The 21,236-nt window shown below is 39.2% G+C and overlaps 1 protein-coding gene across 1 annotated transcript in view; it reads right to left on the reverse strand.

Annotated features, from left to right (window-relative positions):
• Nucleotides 1-21,236, reverse strand: part of DNAH3 (dynein axonemal heavy chain 3) — a 57,759-nt gene that overhangs the window by 2,690 nt on the left and 33,833 nt on the right. The window contains exons 38-60 of the mRNA XM_040078873.1: nt 21,087-21,187; nt 20,903-21,008; nt 19,732-19,861; nt 19,002-19,238; nt 18,510-18,613; nt 17,221-17,515; nt 16,584-16,763; nt 15,430-15,553; nt 15,182-15,338; nt 14,590-14,733; nt 13,390-14,056; nt 13,114-13,279; nt 12,566-12,782; nt 11,441-11,623; nt 10,348-10,546; nt 7,305-9,446; nt 6,137-6,362; nt 5,516-5,760; nt 4,050-4,166; nt 3,102-3,256; nt 2,214-2,381; nt 1,277-1,419; nt 526-730 (exon numbers count right to left, since the gene is read on the reverse strand). Coding sequence (XP_039934807.1) covers nt 526-730; nt 1,277-1,419; nt 2,214-2,381; nt 3,102-3,256; nt 4,050-4,166; nt 5,516-5,760; nt 6,137-6,362; nt 7,305-9,446; nt 10,348-10,546; nt 11,441-11,623; nt 12,566-12,782; nt 13,114-13,279; nt 13,390-14,056; nt 14,590-14,733; nt 15,182-15,338; nt 15,430-15,553; nt 16,584-16,763; nt 17,221-17,515; nt 18,510-18,613; nt 19,002-19,238; nt 19,732-19,861; nt 20,903-21,008; nt 21,087-21,187 — 6,411 coding nt within the window. The remainder of the gene's footprint in view (nt 1-525; nt 731-1,276; nt 1,420-2,213; nt 2,382-3,101; nt 3,257-4,049; nt 4,167-5,515; nt 5,761-6,136; nt 6,363-7,304; nt 9,447-10,347; nt 10,547-11,440; nt 11,624-12,565; nt 12,783-13,113; nt 13,280-13,389; nt 14,057-14,589; nt 14,734-15,181; nt 15,339-15,429; nt 15,554-16,583; nt 16,764-17,220; nt 17,516-18,509; nt 18,614-19,001; nt 19,239-19,731; nt 19,862-20,902; nt 21,009-21,086; nt 21,188-21,236) is intronic.

The following is a 21,236-nucleotide window of genomic DNA, read 5'->3' on the forward strand; positions in this document are numbered from 1 at the left end:
CCCACTATTTAAGGTACACCCAAAATTTCAAGCTGTTTTAAGAGTGCTAAGAGTGCAAGGGAAATAATGGAATGGCGAGTTAAAAATAAAATGGCCTGTTCAAAAAGCATGTGAAAGTGGTGTCACATTTTATGAAACTTGAAAGATATTTACGGACACGTATATAAAATTTCACAGCGCCTGTTATGCAGTGGTTCTACAGCATTCTCACACCCAGCTCAGTGTCCTTTCAGCAAGGAAGTCATTAAGACACCAATTCAAACTAAAATGAACCTTCTAGAAATAGAAAGATGGCAACTACCAAAAGCAGCACTGGATTAGCACCAAGGGATCACGCTCCCAGCTTACCCTGCTGAGCAATTGCCCAGCTAAGCACAGTGCTGCTAATGCAGAGTGTATTTGGCCACGAGTGTGTGTGAGCAGCTCAGAGTGGAGCTACCCAGGGACCTGAGCAAGGACAACAGTGACACACTCTCTCCATCCAGCTTTCAACTACAACTCCCCTTCAGTCTCAGTTTAGCAGACCTGGAAGAACTCCAAACGACAGAGAAGATCGGACACGTAACTTCCCAGAGGCTTCAGTGATGGATAGGATTTGGCAGCCCACATTGATGGCACTTTTCCCACTAGCATGCTGTTGAAAACATCTTCAAGCTCAGCAGACATCAACACTTGGCCTTTAATGGCTTTGCCTATATTAATGAGGCTGCTCCGAACAACTTCAGTAAGCCTTCAGAGAAAACAAAGGAATTGTCATTATTTACTTCTTACTACCTGGCTAAATACCCCTCAGTCCAACTTGAATGAAGGGTTGATAGAGGTGGTAAATGTCTTGTCAGAAATTCCTTATCTCACCTGTAGTTATCAAAAAGCAAACAAATTAAAAACACACACAGAACAAATGACAGTGAAAACTTTCCCTCTAGACAAGGGAAGTCAAGTGACAAGAGCTTTAAAGCTTGTAGCACTCTTTGTCATAGTGTGCTGTGAATACTGGGGCCTGGGTATCACTTACAAAGACTAAAGTAGGCTGTTCTACCTCAACACAGCAAACTCAAATCTGATTTAAATTCATAATCCAAGAATACAGGTACTATTGCTATTTTCAGATACTCAGCTACAACTTTCAAGTCTTTTTAAAAGATTTATCGAAAGCAGAATCTAACATGTTAAGAAAAATGTATTGTAAAAGGCTTGTTTAAGGCTTGCGAGCAGCAAGCACCAATGAACACAAGCATATTTCAGTTTAAGTACTACACAAAACACTGAGCCATACCTGTTAAATCGAATTAGTTCCTGCCTAAGAACTGTATTCATGGACTCTTCATAAAGTACTGGGTATGCCTTCATCACTTCTTCCATATCAAAGCTACTTGGTAGTTTGGATAGGATGTCCTGTGCCAAATCTTCAACAACTTCCTGAAGTCACAAGTGAATAACAAATATTTTTTTCCCTCCTATTTTTATTGAGTAAATTCCTCAAAACACTATAGATTTTATATTTTTTCTGTATTACCACAGAGGTATTTTAGTCCATTTTCCTAAGGATACAGGGCTTTTATGCTCTTACTTGCTTTGGGCATCATCCTGTCTGTCTGTGCATGTGGCTGCTTGCTCCTTTCTTCTCAATAATTTTAAATTTGTTAGTAATTTTTAATTTGCAACAAGATTTTAGGCAATTTCTAAGGAAACAGGCAGGAGAGCAGACAAGCATCATCCTATTACTGCCAGAATGAAGGAAAAGATGAAGCATGCAACATGAGCAAAATAAGAGGAAGACCCCATGAATAACCCAGCCACAAGAGAAGCTTTACTTACAGCATATTAGACATGAGAGAATATGATCACTAGACAACCCTGCAGGAAATGAGGCTCCATCAATTCCACTTTTCAAGAATCCACTTGTGTATAAAACACAGAAAGGCAAATCTGAGAGGCTTGAAAGTTTATTCATCTGTATCTCAGAGGGGCATGGGTTTGGCCTGAGTAACCTGAGCTGCCAGAACATGTGGTACTAATCTGTTTGAGTGCAAAGTCATGAAGGTATCTTCCATCTTTAAAGGTGCTATGCCAAATCCATCTGCTTCTCTACAGGGACAGTCACATCTACTCCCAATGCTACAGTCATGAGAGGTGTTGGTTACTCTGAGACCTGGGACATGCCAGGAAAGGGCACTTTCTGGGGTGCAAATTGATCTTTCTTCCCCAGTTACCTGAGGGGACTTGCCAGCTCCCCCTACTTCTCTAGGCAAAGTCAGGAGCACTGCATGGAAAAGCTGGTTGGTCTCCTGGTTATCCTTGGTGATGTCTGCATTTTCATGAAGTCCAAACACTTCAGGGTTTGTTGTAATTGGCAAACTTCGTATGTATTCAATATAAGACTGTAAAACAAGCATTCAGATGCCAGACATCATGCAATGTGATATTCATAAATATTCCAGTTGGGATAGAACCTTCCCATTTAAAACTAAAGATGGTAGTTCCCTGTTAAACACATCCAGGAATTTACTGACTCTTCAACGAGATAAATATAAAAGTTCTGAGTGACTGAAAAACTCACGGAGGAGTTTATTACCACCCTCGTGTAAGTGGCAAGAGATAGCAAAGTACATTAGAAATATCCAAGGATTGGTAGGAGTCACAGAAGGGGTGGGATGCTGGATGTGTCATCCCGACAACTGTGGGCTAGACAAAGAGGTGAGATTTGAGCACATTCATTATCTCCACGCAGCTGTTAGAAAGGGGAAATAGGATGGAAACTCAGTACACACCTGCCATTCCACCTCTTCCTACGGATTGCTGCTCTCAAGGTCAGACTGGTACCAGTAAATGCCTGAAGCCTGACTCCTCTTGTATTGGAAACCTGCACAGGGGGGCTCTTTGCATCCACAAACGCCAGAGTATTGGATGATCTCTACATCCCCACTGGGGTATGGCAGATATTAAGTACCAGATTCATATTTCATACATAAGATACATTCTGGCATGGCTTTATGATTTTATGGGCTGTATTTTCTATTTGTTGCATTCAGCATTAGACAAGCACAGTGTAGGTAAGTTCTTCCCCAATAACTCAGAGAGAATTTATCTTGTCTTCTCACCTCATATGGGCCATGTGGTGGTATGTAGTAGTCACTTCCAGCTGAAAGCATGTACTTCTCCTGCTCTATGTCCTTGTTGTAGACTATGGAAAGAAGGGATAGGAGAAGACGCCTGTCTTTATCATCTGTCACTCTACCTCCATAGTTACACTCCCCTGGAAAAAGACAAAGAAAACCAGGACAAAAAACCTGAAAGTTAATGAACATATAAACACTGTTTTGCAATAATGTGAAACTCTAGGAAGTTGGAGCTCCAAAGCTCCAGATCTTCCAAAGTTTTTAGGTCTTATGCTTCAATTGATTCAATGGAAATTAGACACTTGAACATCTATGGGCCAAATTTATGTGTCTTGATGATGGGAGGTTTAAGGAACACTATCAGTTGGCCTGAGAAACTGCTACTCATGTACCAAAATTCTTTTTCATAAAGCTAATCATAATATTAACAAAAATCAAGAATGACAAAGCTGACAAAGGAGGTGCCAAAAAGCAGCTTATCTCCCTAGAGAAAGAACAGAATAGCCACAGCAGCTGAGTTCACACACATCAACACCTCCTGCTTTAAACCCCCGAGTATTATCACATCCTCTGGTGAAGTGCCAAAGCTTCCTGTGTCAGGCTCACATTGATCGGTGAAGGTGAGCCAGAGGCCATCAATGGTTTTATTTCATGTGTATAAAGCAAAGACCAGGAGGTTTGCTGGACCATCAGTAATTGTGGTCATATACAAGTCAAAAAAATTATATCTGAGGGTCTGGGATCCAGCTCCAATTACAGTCCAGCCCCAACATCCATCCAATGGCAACCACATTGGATGTGGAAGGCCAGTAAAACAAACCGGTGTGGAATCAATTCCATTTGTCGAGAACTCATCAGTTTTTCAGTGTTATCAGCTGAAAAAACCCAGCAAAGTCAACAAACACATGTGAGAGGATGCGATGTTTGTACCTGTTAGATAGGTCAGAGCTTCAAATGGGATTTCCTCATATTCATTCAGAAACATCTGGATCTGTTGCATACTGATTCTGAGGTCAGACTCATTGAATTCATATGGAATATTCCAACCTGTTCAATTCAGAAAAGATACACAGGGCACAGGTGCAATGTACTGACAGCTGAGCTCAGGAAATGGTGGTGTTGGGACTGTGCTGGTCCTACAGAGCTGAAGATACAACTGCCAGATAGTCTAGAAGCAGCCTGGAATATACCAGGCTGTTTATTAAGCCTAAGCACCTTGGCATCACAATATCCTGAAAATTATATTCTACCTGCTTGGTACTTTAAGCTAATTTGTTGCTATCTGGACACAATGAGAACAGGAGTTGTAATTCATTTATTGACTTCAATTTTTAATCTGCCCATCTATTAATGCTGTTTGCAGATGACATTCACAGTAACAGTACAACAAAACAAGCAAGCAGATAAACAAGCAGGAACATAATCCAGATAAAAGAATCCTTCAGAAGGCCTAAATCCCTAGTACAAACCAAAAATAGGGTTATTGATACAAATATCTTTCTTCACCCAGACAGCTAGTCACATTAGCAGTAGATGTTATGTTAGAAAATGGCTTCTAGGAAGTTCAGTTTTACTCTAAAGCAATAAATTAGTGTCTTCATACTGGAAGTTCAGTGCTTATTTAAACAGCTGACTATTAAAATAATTACAGTGGCTTTCAGTCAAAATATAACAATTCCTAACAGCAACCTGTTATGAGGAAGACAGACTCAGCTGGAATGGAAGACCGAGAACTTCATTTACAAAAGTGCAGAGCATAAACTTTATATAGTAATTGAAATGGAATCTCTAAGTCCATACATTTCTATGCTATACAGAAATTCTATACAGTTTTCTATGCATTTGAGGATTACAGAAAAAGCTGAAGCATAAATCCTATGAATACATATCTTTTCATTGCTATATTATAAACAACACACTGCAGCTACATAGATTTGTTTCACACCAAGTAAATACAAGCACTAGGTTTGGTAAAACAAAGCATGCACATAAGTAACAAAAGCCGAGTAGAAGGTGTATTTTTAATTACAAACATTTAAAACAGAACTGAATTTGATTGTTAATAAGAACTCCAGTAGTAAGTTAATAATTTAGTAAGCTATAATTACTGTATAATATATATATTTGAAAAAATAGTATTTTCTAGTCTTCCCGGGGTAATACTTTTAGTAGCTTCAAAAGGAGCTTTAGCTGAATAAGAATCCCTGCAAATTACAGCTTTTAGACTTCATGATGTTCTGTGCAATGCAGATTGCACTCTTTTAACTCTGTTAACAGTACTGCCTTTTTATAGAGAGACTCCAGCAATGCATTTCAAAAGCACAATTTTTTTTTTTTTTTTTTTTTTTTTTTTTTTTTTTTTTTTTTAATTAAGTGCAAAGTAATCTGAAACTTACCCAGCGGGCCAAAGTTTCTCCTTTCCTGCACAACAGCATGAAAAAAGCAAAGGCCAAAAAGCAGTTTTTGCCACATTTTTGGTTTTTGGCAGCCTTTAAAAAACACAGGGTCGGAGATGGGATCATTCAGGTATGAACGAAGGAGGTTCACTCTAATGCCTTTTGGAGGCTCATTTGTCATTTTAATGCCATTCTGGAGGATACTGACAGGAAACTTTTCTGATGGATAACTAGTTAACCACAACCTAAAATAAGTTTGAAAAACACATTATTTAAAAAATCATATAGTAGTAAGAGTAGTAATAATACTAATACTGCTACTACTAATAGTAAAATCAATAATATAATCCTGCATCTTGATGTTTAGAAGACTAAGTTTTACTACTTGCCTAACTATAAAGATAACATCTAAATTTGGTCTAAAATGCAGGCATAAAGTAGTTTATACTGGACAGGTAGAAAAGATGACCTCTTAATTATGGATCTTTATTTTATCACCGCACATAAATTACATTAATGTCTTACTTAGGCATTCTTACAGAAGAATTTTAATTTCCTTTTAGTAGTGTCTTCAGCAAACAGGAAATACATTAAAAAAGTGCAAAATACTACAACTCTTACCTGAATTTATCATTGGTATTCTCAGGCACTATAACTTCCTCACAGATTTTTTCCAAGGTAGGCATCCAGCTGGTTGCAAGATGGCAGTTTTGCAACACTACCCAGGTTCCATCAGTAATAGCCTGGTAAATCATTTTTTCTGCTATGGGGCCCTGGCCCTGGCCAAGTGAAACCGTTTGAACGCTTGAGCTTCCCATGCTAACATCATCAGCAAATTTTAGCAAACCTATGATGGCAAGTTTTATCCATGCAAACAAAGACAGTGTCTATTAGAAAGTAGAATATGTTATAGTCATTGTTTTTTATAATGTAATTAAAGGGAGAAAAGTCAACAAATATTTTAGAAACAAACAAAACCATCCCAACAACCCAGAAGCAGTATCATATGTTGTATTCAGTCACTGTGTCTCTGAGGCATATACTAAAATTTAGGGGCATAAGGTGCTAATTTAAAAAAAAAAAAAAAAAAAAATTAGTCAGGTTAAATGGCTGACCTGTTCTTTAGGCCCAAGTGATCAGTTCCAGGCTGCACAACAGCCCATGACCCTCTCTGTTGGACGGGTACAATTGTTTATGGGGGTTGAGCTGCAAGTTGGATCTTTAGATCTGGCTAAAAATAGACCTCCAGCTTTGCTATCAAAATCAGTACTTTCTGGAAATACATCCTTACGGTACGGCTCCATGTCACAATTCTTTTGGCAGAAAACCAGATTTAAAAATAATCTGGGTGGTTATACTTTAAAGGACATTTAACAAATGTGTTTTTAAGTGTGGCCTGTACACCATTTAATTAGCAACTGAGAGGGAGGAAACTTACTGGAGGAGGGGTTGCAATAAAGACTGGCGCAAACCTCCAACACCCACAGGAAGAATTGCAATGCAAGTACAAATTATAAACTGGTCTGGATGCTACAGTCTGTTAGATCCCCAAATTGCTGCTCAGAGACCGAGACATTTCATCACCACTATTTTCATTCCACCCTCTAACAATTTTACTATCATTGTTTATATATGGGCAGATGCCAATGTTTGATATTCTGTCATTGCTGTATTGTCCTTTAAAGACAATTTAAAGATCAAATGAGGGGGCCTACACTATTAACAGTTTAGTCAGACTCGGTGACATTTAACCAGATAAAAAAAGATTTTTTTCTAATACCAGTCTCACCTGCCATAGGATCAGCACCAGGTGATAATATAAAAATCAAAGGGGCACAACAATTGGAATCACTGTAACTTCTTCCAAGATCAAATGTAGGTGGTTCAATAAATGTTCTTCCCATGTGTTCCACAATGAAGATCTGCACTGCCGGGATGATTTTGTCCGGCCGCAAACACCTGAGAACAACCATGCGATCTAACCCCGTCAGTGAACTCCAGGTGTCTGGGAAGTCTTCTTCATGGGGCGTGACAGAGTCATAGATTGGCTTCCACTTGGAAGTATTGTCTCTTACGTGTTCCATTAGTCCCTGGAGGGTTGTCAGGCAAGATGCACGTACGAGCTCAGCCCATGATTTGTTAGACAGCCAGTCTGGAGCTGGATTGGGGTGAGGATTATCAAGAGCAACACCTCCTGTCAGTAGGAAACGCCAAACTGCATCATCGATCTGGCCTTTTCCCTTCATAATGCCTACTGTTAGAAGGAAGGAGAATAACAGCTTGTCCTTTTCAAACAGCGAACGACAGACATTATTATAGATGCTCACTGTGAAGTGGTTAGTTATATTTTTAATTCTTTCCTTTAGACGTCCGCTCTTTCTGCTTTTAGCAATAGATTGAACATACAAGTTAATGAACCAAATCAATGAATACTGGTACATAGGTTCAATGTTGGCCAGATCGGAGATGCAGAAGAAGACAACAGCTGAATGAACAGCAACTGGCTTATACCCCATTCGAGTAGAATCTATTTCCTGCTCAGTTGCAGAGGCAATTTTTTGCTTTTCAGAGATTTCTGCAGATAATTCTTTGGATGAAGACAAAATATTAATTGCTGTTTCATCCTCTAAGATGTTTCCTTCTGAATAGGAAAGGACCTCTAGGATTTTATCTTCTATTTCCTTTAGTTGTTTCTTATTGGCCGCACTTTCTACAATGAGTTGGTTTTTCTTTTCTTCTAGCTCAGGTTTTTCCTTTGCAGCTACAATTCCAAGAAGCTGGTCTTGAAGACCCAAAGGTGTAATCATGAAATTGAGTAGACAAACTTTCACAGCCACTTCAGGATAATAATGAGGATTTCTTAAGTGGGTTGTCATATAAAACCTGAAGTCCCTTGAATATTCAATTATATTTTCCCCTAATTTCATGTATTCTACTCCTTGTTGTTTGAATGTTTGCTTTAATAAAATAGGTTCTAAGAAAGCATCTAATTCTTCACCAACGTTTTCTAGCAAGACTGGTGTTCCAAGCTGAAGAGCAGTTTCTAATGTCCTCACATAATGTGTGTCAGACAATTTGATAACTGACAGCTTGTTAGCTTTCTCCATATTTTTTATCCACTTGTTAGCTTGCCTTTGAGGATCTATCATTAAAGCCCATCTTCTTGAGTTAGAAACAATTACACCATTGTCAATGGAAAAAGAATCAACTGGCAATCCCGCAATCTGCCATGCACGGATTTTGACTGGATCCCCTAATGTATTACTCAGGCTAAAATCACTGGAGCATGGAATGTTCTTTTCAATGCACAGATCCTGCCACTGCTTCTGACATTTCAGGCGATAATCGACAGTAAAGGCTCCCAAATAAGCCACAGTTCCTGATGACAACAACACATCCCCTACTAGGTCTATGTACTGAATTCCTAATAACCGTGCAGCTTCTGTCCACCTCTCCTTCTCTCCACCCAGACCACTGATCAGCTGTTCAGCTCTCACAAGCTTTTGTGAACAACGTTCGATGTTATTCTCTAAGTCCTTCTTCCGGTTATTCATTTCGTCAAACTCATCTTGCAAAGCTTGAAGGCGATCGACAACCTCCTTAAGTTCTGCTTGTTTCACCTGCAGCTTCTGCATTTGAACGTCCAGGACCGCTTCAGCCTCTTGCAAACGCTCGCGCTTTGGGGCAACCACCTTCTGAACACGGTCATAGACCTCCATGGCTCGCACCCACTTGCAAAGGCCTTCACAGGCAGATGAGACGTTTTTTACGACCTCTGGCTGAAAATCTGGATGATTCATAAACTTCTCTCTAATTTTCTTCATTATAGGAGGAGGGATTTTATCCTTGTCATATGACTTTAATCTGTCAAGGAACTTAATATCTGAAATAAGTTTTTTAGCTGGCCCCCAGAAGTCTTCAATCATTTTACCTATATTGCAAATAAGACTAAAATCAGGCTCAATACGTGCATGTTCAAACTGAAAAAAATACTTTGAAACATAGCATGAAGAATTAACATCAATGATATTGCAATGGAATTTTACTATGCAAAGATTATTAAATGGCTTGGGAAAACCATTACGTAAAGGAATTCAGACAGGACCTTCAGCATCACTAACCAATGTCATATTTATTAACTGCATATTAATTCTAAATCAACCAAGCACATAAGGGGAAACAAATTACTATCCAGTCTTTCTTAGCATCGTCTATTAGATAAATCAGTAACTGTGGAAGTATTCCTTCTTAATCTAGGTAAGACCAATTTGGATGAAAGGCATTTATATAATTCTTAATTATGAAGGGTTGAACTGTATAGGTATAAGGTAGAAGAAAAGTGAAAGAAAAAGGTCTCTTTCCTACCTTGCAAATCCTGTGCAATCCCACAATAACCACATTAAACCACACTGAAAAATCTTGTTAGAATAATCACCTACGGCAGAGGTATAACTAGAATTCCCTCTCCTGGCGTAACTGAGAGTTTGGAAGCAGGGATTTCAAGGGGAAACACAGGCAGATGGTGCACAGCACACCTCCAGTGCCCAGAGTTCCTCAAGGCAATGCAAATCTCAAGGTTGGGTCAAAGCAAGTTGAAGAAATGACTTTGTGCTGGTGACTGGGATCCTACTTACAAGGTTTGTACAACAGTGCCAGGCAAGGGCAGTATGTTAGCATGGCAAAAGCAGCTCTTCACTACTCAGCGTACTTGTCACTGCCAGCTAAGTGCACCTCCAGTGCACACAGCTGCATCAGGCCAGAAGCACCTCACCAGCACACCACAGCAGCACCCACACATTCCTGGGGCAGGGAGAATAAAAGCTTGTCATTACCGCTGCCACTGGGGTCAGGTTTCCTCTCTGGTTTAATGGACCTCATGATACAGATACTCTCCATGACGAGCTTGACAGGACCAGGTGGATTCTGCATGGATTTCACAAGAGTGATGTCGGAAGGATTCAGGGTGTTAAGAGCTGCCTCTGCTGCAGCCAGAGCTGGCAGAGCCTCTGCAAGGTCTGCTTCACATTCATCCTGTTAAGACATAGGGGCAGAAAGCTGTAAACCTTCACACAACACCAGGCCTGCAGCCTCATCACCCCAGCACGGCCTTGCAGAATCTTCTCTCTTGTTCAGTACCCGTTAAATAGACTCTTCACAACTTCGTGTTTCTAGGACACAAAACTACTTTCAAAATTTGACTGCACAGTTTAAAGAAGGAAGGTTTGTAGAGAAATTACTAACTTCCATAAATTGAACTGATAGTTGAAAAAGTCAGTTCTTTTTCAATCTTTCAAGATCAAAGTCCCTCTGGTTTAGCAATGAGAATTAAAATAAAGATTACAGCTGTTCTTAGTTAAATCTTACAGTGCTGATCAGGTGAAAAATGGACACTGTGTAGCTTAAATTCTTTATCATATACTCTGATCTCAGCAATTATCCATATTAAATATCACTGACATTTCCAGCTAGTTACAGAAAAAAAATTGAGAAATCTTGAGGCTTCCCACAGGAAATTTTGTGTTACAGACGGCTGGCTATGGCAATACCTCTAAACTTATGCCTAACAGTGCTACTTGCAGCATTTGCCAAATTACCTCAGCTAACTCTAAATTAACTGTCTTTGGGCCTGGAAACAGTATAAACTCATTATTCAATCTGTTGAAAATGAGAAAATATTAGTAGAGAAATAAGAGCTATACAGCTTTTGGAACATGAACTATAAAGGGAAGTTATGCAGGACTGTGAGATGCAGTCAGACTCCAAACGGCCCAAATTTACTGTGTTTATATTAGGAGCATGTCATTCATCATCTGCAATTTTGTTACTTTAAGAGCTTGGCTCGCCCCATTAACACATCATCACATCATCATAGCTCCCATTTACTTGGAACCCATCGTGCTTCAGGCTCAAGCCCTTGTGCTCTACCTTAATAGCTTGGGCAACAGCAGCTGCATCATTGGCCTCTTTTTCATCTGCTGACACTATTGCCTTTTTTGCATCTACTTCAACTGTTTCCTTTTCAATCTTGACCATCATTTTTTCTGTTTCTGCAGATGTTTTAATCAGTTCAGGCTGAAGGTCAGTCAGTTCTTTCTGCATGTCTGCAACCTGATGAATACAACAGGAAATCAAGAAAAAAATCTGTGCAAACATTATGTGCATTTCATATCTTGATGTCTTAGGAATAAAGATGGGAAGACCCCATAGTAATACATCTAAAAAAGATCTAAAATTTGATATAAAGGATTAATAGTTCTCTAGTTTACTTTTACTAAGAGCTGTTTCATTTAATTGATTAGATTTTTAAAGGTATATTTATCATCAGTGATGCAACACACTTGGTTTTTAAGATTCATTAATGTCAATAACGAGAAATATATTGATTAATTCTATTTTTTCCTCACAGTCACTTTCAGATAATGAAAATCCAAATAATCCTTTAATGCGCAGGTGGAAAACAAAATCCAAAAGAAAACTGGAATGAACACAGAATTAATGACAGCAACAGCTGTAAACTGGATCTTCTTCTTCTTCTTCATCCAGCAAGTATCTAGAAGCCTCTTTAGTTTGTATCTTGGTAAGAGCCATCCCTGGATCACATGGGTTGAAAAAGGAATTATTTATCTGGAACCTAATCAATTTCCTACTTGGAATCTACTCAGGAATTAATGTTTAATATTGTCTTACAATGTTTTTCAATTTCATCCCTATTTTGGAAAGGGTAATAGGTACTAGAATGCTGAGGTGGATTCTCCATATAAGGTTTTGAGAAAATAATGAAATTTATAATGTTTATTCCTTCAACATTTAATGAGTACTTTGATTTTAGTTTTGTTTTCTATTAAGGGCTATAATCCAAAAGTAGAGATCAGTTTCTTCAACTTACTGAGCAGAAATCTAACTTTTCCTGCTGGCCTTCTACAGAAAACTATCAATAGCATCATGAATATATGGAAGAACAAATTAATAAGTTTTATAAGTTTCAACAATACAGACCCCATGCTGAAGTATTCATATGGCACATATTCAGCATTTTCATCTGAAACTTACTTGTGAAGATGCAAATTCAAGCTTTTCAAGTCCCACAAGATAACGAGTCCTCATCATGTCAACTTCTTCCCTTTTTCTGTTCAGCAGGGCCTTGAAGGTGAGAATCAGTTCCACGTAGGAGGTTGGTGTTACGTAGTTGTGTCTGCGCAGCGTAGCGTAGTAGCCGACAGAAAGTTCTCTCACACTCTCTTGGAAATATTTGCACACTGACACGACCCTAGGGAAAAATTTTCCACATTACTTTGAAAATACAGTCTGTCTTTACGTCAACTCTCAAAAAATGACGCTAAGCTTATGAAGTCATATTAGTGTTAGGGAAGGCAGAAACGTATTTTCCCCATTATCAGAAATATTTTGGATTCCTCTAGAACAGTGGCCTGATTTTCAGAAACATCAGATACCCATGTCTTGGCATCTTTAACTTGCACTGAAATCCCAGAGCTGGCTTAGCTTTGTCCATTTATAAGGACAGATCAAATACATTGGGGGCACAAGGGGCAGGGGAATAAACTTGTGCTTCATATGTTTCTTGAGAGAGAAACTCATACTCTTTTCTAATGTCATCTTTGAGCTCAATATCCTCCAAAAACTTGTTAGCAACCATTTCCAAAGCATCTGTAGGCCAGGTTTGGAACCAATCAATGGTGCAGCAGTTTATCAGTGAAGGGAACATCCGTAATCGATTCCGAAATGCATCTCCAATAGGACTCATGGCTACAAAAATAAAAACATGATCATTACCTAAGTTTCTTTGCAGTTAGGAAGCAGAAAAACAAATAAACCCAAATAAAAACATTCTAAGAAACAACTCATTGTATACAGACCTAAGACAATATGCAAATTTTTCTTCACCCTTTCAATAAAGAAACTGTACATAGCAAGGGGCGTGGCTTCAATTTTCCTGTTCTCCATCCTTGCTGCACCTTGCATTTTCTCAACAATTTCAGCTTTCTCATCTGCTGCAAAGATATTAGGCACATCCCCAGTATTTAAAAGCATGTTGATATCTTCTACAAACGATTCATCCTTTATTTGATTATCACAGAACAAAAAGGACACATTGCTGTTAGCAACACCTGCTTTCAGCATGACTTGTTTAATATCATCTTTCCATTCACTGATGCCATAGGACTTGGTAATTTCGATCTGGAAGAGGTCAAAGGAATTCATGAAGGTGGCGAGCTTGGTCGCGCTTTGCCGGCCGCTCCCGCCGATGCCCACCAACAGCAGGTGTCCGTTATCCTGTTTCAGCACCCGGCATATCCTGGAGATGTGCTCAATGGCAAACTGGAACATGACCAGGGACATCGGGGCCTTGCTGATATTGTTGTATTCCTCAAGGTAGAATTCTATCACGCTTGTCAGCTGCTTTAAGTCTGTGATTTCATCATAAACTTTGACAGAACTGCTCGGCTTTAAATAGTCTCCAAAGAACAGGGCACGAATATTATCATCAGTGACTTTTCCAGTAAGTGAGAGATGACCCAGTACCTAGGAAAAAGATAAGAATCAACAGATAATTTTAGCTATTAGAGAATTATTTTCCCTTAAGGATAATAATCCCTATTTACACAGCATTAATACTGCAGAAAGCACTGTTTTTCACTGTTCTAGTTACAACATTGGTCTGGAAAATAATACTGACATGCAGGTTTCCACATATGCATACCTCACAGAGAGATACTGCTGTCAAATATAGGAGTCCTTCTAAAAAGGCTTCTCAGAAAGGTACCCACTACACCCATTGGATCATCCAAACAATTATCTTGGGTAAAAGCACAGATAAATGCTGTGCAAGACTTTTATTCCATTCCAGTTGGTCCTCTGTACCAACACAGAATCCCTCAGAAGTTATGAATCATTCTGATATGACTACTAATACTGAATAGAAGATTGTCCATACTTTTTAAATTCACTGATCAAAATATTGCTAAATGTCACCAATATTGATTTAATCTCAATGTTTAAGTATTTCTGAAAATGCATCAGTATCATCTTGGTCCCAGCACATTACCCAAAAATACCTTATTAATGTTCTGCTTGAAGCTATTTAATGTTGTCTGTTGTACCATCTGAAAGAAAATATTCTTGTCATCCTCATCAACCAAGCGATCATAGAAAACTCTGTAAACCTCATGAACCCAGAGTCTGATCAGTTTATCTCCATCCTGAAAATGTAAATACAAAAAGAATGGGTAAATATAGCTCAGGTAGGATTTGTTCAAAAAGAAAAGGTTAGAAATGTCCATCTGGACCCTGCTATACCTTGTACTAAACTCAGTGGGAATCTTTCAATCCCAAGCCATTCAGCACATGGCCCAGCATCTGCTAATTTAACCGGATTCCTCACCTAGCTACCATCTTGTCCCTCCTGCCAGCACAAACTGGGACTCTCATGTCTAAGCATTTTCCTCTACTGTACCAAATCAAATTGTATTAACAAAATGACAGCTCTCTCCCTCAGAGACAGACAGAAAATACATAACAAGGAATTCAGGGACTATATTCTGATCTTAAACCCTGTAAATCTATTGAAATCATAGTTCATGTATTATAAAAATAATTTACTTTTTTCACTGCTCTCTCCTACATCAACATAATTAAACTACAACTTACTTGCAAATGAGTGTGTGGACAGAGCAGAACTCCTTTAATAACCCTGGAAAAATCCCGCAGATTAAAGACATAGTGGGATTTTGAAGGAGTTGGGAGAAAATTATCAACTGCCAATTTATAAATCACCGATGTCGCTTGGACCATCATCTTACCCAGCCTTAAGAAGGAAAAGAAACACAATTTTAACTTCTGCACATAAATCACAGGGAAAAGACAACAAAGGTGCTACAGGAAATAGACCACATCACCTTAGAAATGAAGAATCAAAGCCTTTGCTGAAGTGCCAGTCAGTAACTGCAGTAAAAATCTTGGTTAAAATGTCATCATTGAAAGCACAGATAGAGACAATATTCAAGTGCCGTGTGAAGCGTCCTGTAACACACACAGAAGGATGCAGAGAGATTTAAATGTTCAAATATTTTTCCACCTTTCAGCTAGCATATTCTAAGTTTGACTGTCACTAATAAAATATTTGAATCTGGCACCAGCTTCATGATTTTGTTCCTGGCAAATTTTTGCCTTAGCAGTGAAGCAAAAGAACTAGAAACTGTTTTACATTTTCTATCAGTATTTAACTTAAAACAACTGTTTTGAATATATAAAACATGGATCTCCATTAAAAGGCCACTATTAACCAATTTAAAATTTCAGCTCACCTCAGCCTTCTTGATTACGATATGACACAGTAAAAACTTTACAAAGTCAAGTATCTTGGTATTGGCTTTCACCTAAAAAGAATCAGTCTATACATGAGTAAATTTTAGAAATTTAGCTATATCAGAAGAGTTATTTTCATAAAGCCTCCTCAGATCACAAGCAGTTACATCTGCATCACAGTGTTTATAAGAAGCAAAGTAGCATGGAGTGCCTTGTAACAATGCAGCGGTACATAGCTTATAACAATGTAGCTGCAGCTAGATTAGGGCCTTTATTTATGCAATTTTTTCATTAGATAATATAACCTCCCTTATGGTGCTGAGACAGCAATCACGGACATGCAGGTAACATTCCTGTAAATAAATGCAGGCAGCCTACCTCAGCGGCAGGAGATACAACTTCAGAAGAGACTTGCCAGAGACATGGCAAGCAGATGAATTCCCTCCCTTTTCCAAAGAATAGAAAACCGAAATAATCTCCGTCACTAATTTTAGAATAACATCCGTCATTCACAGTTTAATCAACACTAAAACCATAGTTTCTAATGTAGATTAAACTCCCTCTGGCAAAGGTACAGATTTGAACTTGAACATAACAGACCTGTACTTGGAATGACCCACTCAGTGAATGCACCTGTAGATCCACCAGTCATAGATAAATGTAGAATTTACCATCAGTGACCCTGAACCCACCCCATAACTTCAGTCAGCTAGACAACCACTGGGCACAGCAATGTATTTCCTACCTGTGATGTCATTCCTGCCTCCCCCAGGGGGGCCCATAGCTGTGACAAGCAGGACATCTATGATACTGATGTGGGATGCATCCTTCCTGTCGTACCAGTGCCTGTGATCAATCCATTGCCTGAGAAGCTCAATAGCTGGCTGGGCTCCATACACTTCCTTTTCAGGCATGTTTAGGTCATCTGCGGAGAACACAGACATTGAATGAAAAACTCAGCGTTTAGGAATTCAGTTTTCTTCTAAGAAGGAAAAATAACCGAACTAGAGGTAGAAAAAGGCTGTGTGTTGTTATTCCTGCTTCCCATTGAGCTAACCAAAATCAAATACCATTACAGCTCACAGGCATAATTAGGGGTGATGGTTTAACTTAGCATGGCTGGTGATTTTATTTCGTGGTGTGTCCCACTGCAACTCTAAGAACTGTTCTGAAGACAACCACGACTTAAACCTCTCAGCAAGGGCAGTGCTAATCCTTTGATGATCCCTGTGGGTCCCTTCCAACTCAAGAGATTCTAGGATTCTCTGCATGCCTGAAAAAAACACTGAGGCAATCCAAATGTACTGGTCTCGGTGAACCACTTCCTTTGCCTAAAGCCAGAAAAAAAAAAAGATTTTTAAAAAATGAAAAATGTGTCTCACCCACAAAAATTATAGCTTCTTTCCCTGCTGGAGGTCCAAATAATCCTTTTCTTCTTCTGTCCAGTTTGGACATAATAATATCCTGGGTCTGGTTAGCAGTGGTTCTTGCAGAGAAGTTGATGAAATTCGGGATGTATTTTTCCTTTGGAAGTTTTAGTAGAAAGTTGTTTGTTATAGCTGTTTTTCCAGTGCCAGTGGGACCCACAAAAAGCAAAGGGACATTATGGTCCACATATGTCTTAAGAAAAAACATTTGTCTGGCAGTTTCCATTGTTGGAATGATCAGCTCAGATACCTGTTACGCAGGAAAGTAAAATAAAACATGAAAATCAAAGATCCAATACCTTAATCAAGATGAATATTTGCAAGCACCTACAGGAACCCTGCAGCACAAATGCATTTTAAAAAATTCTATTGTCTGAAAACCTAAGCTGTAACAAAGTTCCAGTCGATACCGTGGCCTCATTTCTTGTTGAGGGCTTATACAGTCAATAGCACAAGCAGTATTACCTATATTATGGCTTACAGACGTTATATAAAGTCTGGAGAACTACAGAGTTAAGTATGGCCTAATTCTGTTCCTCTACTGGGCAAAGGGAAAAGAACACTGGTATGGAATTTTTCCTCCTTTCCTGATTTTTTACTTATAACTGGCAGCTGTGGATTTGATATTGAGAAAAGATTTTCAGCAGCAGAATGAAAGGTAATCTTACATCTCTCATGTACTTAATAGCCAAGACAATTGCAACTACAGTGGGAAGAAAAGTTGAACATGCTTAAGTTATCTTGAAATTTCATCTGCAGATCTCTGCTGCACTTCCCTTCCACTCAGTTCACAGCTGCCATCAAAATCTGAGTTTCCTCTTTGGAAACAGAGGGGATCCAGGACTCTCAGTACTGTTGCCCACATCCCAAAGTCTCTTTGCTTGCTTTCTCTAAGTAACTCATACTACAGTATCATGAGATCAACCACTGAAAACAGAAATGAAGGAATGGAAATTCAGGCTTTGGCTTTTTCCCATCATGGTTTCCCCAATATCAATTGCTGTTAGAGAACAAAGCAGAACCCAAATTTTAACCACCAGGCAACCTCAGGGCTCCATGTGCACCTTGCAGCGCTGAACTTCCAGTGTTAGTGGTACCAGAATTGAGGCAAAAGCATGAAAGAGAGCACACAGAGACTAATGAAATGTTGCAAAGCAATCATCAAACAGCGTAATATAGTTCTTTATACCTCTAAATCATTTAGCCAAATAATTATTTTCCCTAATAAAGATACCAATGCGCACCTTAGCCCCTGGGGCAATAACTTGCTCTTCCTTTGTGATATAGTCTGTCCACATGTTCCACTTCCCATGGCCTTGCTTGTTAAAATAGAAGTCATAAACGCTCCCTGTTAATTGAAAAACACAGCATAGGCAAACCCACTGATTAAATTATAAAAATAAACGTCATTAATTTTAGTGTGAGACTTCCAAAACTGTGAGATAATGGAAGCTTTCTAGCGTGGAAGATACACCCCCATCCCCCCAGTCCTACCCCCCCCAATATCATTATCATCACCAAATGATTTTAGGTCAGATTCAGTCACAGTGTTTGAGTACAACAGGAGGCATATGCTACTCCTGGTTAAAAGAGCCAGGAAAGGGCACCCAACTGTGCAGCCCAAGGCTTGGCAGATGGTGGCTCTGCTGCAGACTTAACATCTGCCAGGCACACTAGGTGCCAAGCTCTCTTACTGCTTTGTAAAAGGCCAAGCAAGCACAGTTATGGAGAAGCACCTTTTTCTGGGAAGATGTTGTTTTTGTTAAGCTTCACATTTTTAGGGCGTGGATTTTCCTCATTCATTCCATTGAGCAAGGTGCGGTAAAATGAATCAAATTTTCTTCTGCTGTCTGCATCAATGATCCCTCCAATTGTCCACACCAAAGCAAAAAGGAAAAGGGCCTGCAGCCACGAGGTGATTTGCTGAGCAGACATGATTTCACTGTCCTCATCATCAGATTCCTTTATTTCATCTAAAACACATATTTTGAATTTTAGTTAAATGCCAGTAATAACCATAAATCCCAATTCAAAATGCATTTTTTCAAAAGTATCCTAGGACAAAAGTAGAGGGCTGTCTTCAGTGGAATGAAGCCAATTTACAAAAAGAGGATCTTGCCTGTGTAAAATACTGTTTACAAATAAAAATGAAATTAGAAGAGACATATTTAGGAAGAGTTCCTGACGCTTTTCTTCAGATGGTAGCAAACAGCAAGCAAAACATGGAACATATTAGCAAGATCATGTTCAGTTTCGCAATGACACTGGTTTCCAAATGTGAAAGCTCTGTGCAAAGAACTATTAATAATACTGATCAGTGAGATCACTGACTGTGTTATATGAACTCAGCAGTAAGGAATTCCTTTAGTATTTCCTTGCATCTTATAACCTGAATTTTGTCCTAGGAAATGGCAGGGGAAAAAAAAGAAAAATTGAAATAAAAACTAGGTGGCTTAGGGTACTTACCAAGGAGAGAAGAATAGAGTTTCATCAAGCTGTAACTCAGGTGAAGAGAGGACGTTTTTACAATGACTTTGCAGTGATGGTCAATAAAATCTAAACAGGGCTCAACTAGCCACATAAACAAGGCATTGACCTACCAGGAGAAAAGGAAACAGCTGTGTGACAATGCAGGACTTCCCACATTCCCTACTGTCCCTCAATTCACCCTCAGTCAAACATAAGGCATCACAAATTGTCCAGATTGGCAGAGAGATCAGGAAAGGGCCTGTGTGAGGCAGTACTGAAATGTTCACAAAGTCACACCATCACTATCTGATGGTGAAAATATGTGTTGCTTTTACCACAGAGAAGTTTTCAGTGGAAATTCTGTTACCCTATTACTAACCCAGACAGCAGAGCAGAAGCTCAGCCTAGAGAGAATCCTGTCTTGCTTAGGCAACAGAATTATTCCAACAGAAACAAAGGTAAGGGTTTCATCCTCCCTTAAAAAGAGGCCCCCTACACAGGAACCAGCAGAGATACTGTGCCACAGCAGAAATTCCAGCACGCTGGGTCTGACTGGTGCCTGCAGGAGTGCCACAGCACGTGGGTAAATACTGCCCATGGCTGGTGGTATCTGCTCCATGAACTCAAACTGGAACACAGGACAGAAATCACCTATCCTTTTGTCAGGGACTGGGAGATGCATCAAGGAGATGCACTAAAGGGTCAGGCTATCTGCTGGTTAAGGAATTACTTTACTCTGATGAACTAAGAAAATTATAAATAAAGAACTCTTCTAGTTTTGGTACTTTGGCATTTCATTCTAATTTCCTGCAAAAACTCAAAGGGAGTCTTCTCAAATCATATTTTCTACAGCTCCAGTCCTAATATTATCCATTTGTTTTACTAGGTTTTAATGCCCAATAATAGGGATTTTAAATTTTCATTAAAAGCTGATTCTCACCAACATCTATTTTTATTTGCATCTACAGAAAACATAGTACAATACACAGCACAAAGAGCTCTCCTTCATGCAGGCAATGAGATGGAAAAGGCTTTGAAGACTAAACTGCTAATGGGAATTATAAAAAAGTTTTGACTCTGCATGCCTGCCTTCAAGTGGGCAAACTGTGAGTGTTATTTTATAGTTAATCTTCTAAATTAGACCCGTGCAAAAAATGAAGTCTCGCACCAGCTCTCGGTGTTCTTCCTGCAGGTTTGGAGGCAGAGTTTTCATGTAGGAATCCTTCAGTGGCTTCCAGCCTAACTGTTGTGGGTCCATATAGATCATACCACACCTGGGAAGAACAAATACTTATGGTAGAGGAATACATGTTCAAGGTGGGACAGTTTAAGCTTGAATGCTCTCACATTACCTGCTGACAGTTGCTGGAGATGCCTGCTCCAAGTCCGCCGGCTCAAAGATTAAACTCATTTTTGAGCTCATCTGAATTATTTCGCCACTCATTAAACATAACTGGAAGAAGAGCATCACAAACATGGGTCTAGTCATGTCAGTGCTGATC

The sequence above is a fragment of the Hirundo rustica genome, chromosome 15 (genome assembly GCF_015227805.2).
Source record: "Hirundo rustica isolate bHirRus1 chromosome 15, bHirRus1.pri.v3, whole genome shotgun sequence".
In the NCBI taxonomy this organism is placed as follows: Eukaryota; Metazoa; Chordata; class Aves; order Passeriformes; family Hirundinidae; genus Hirundo; species Hirundo rustica.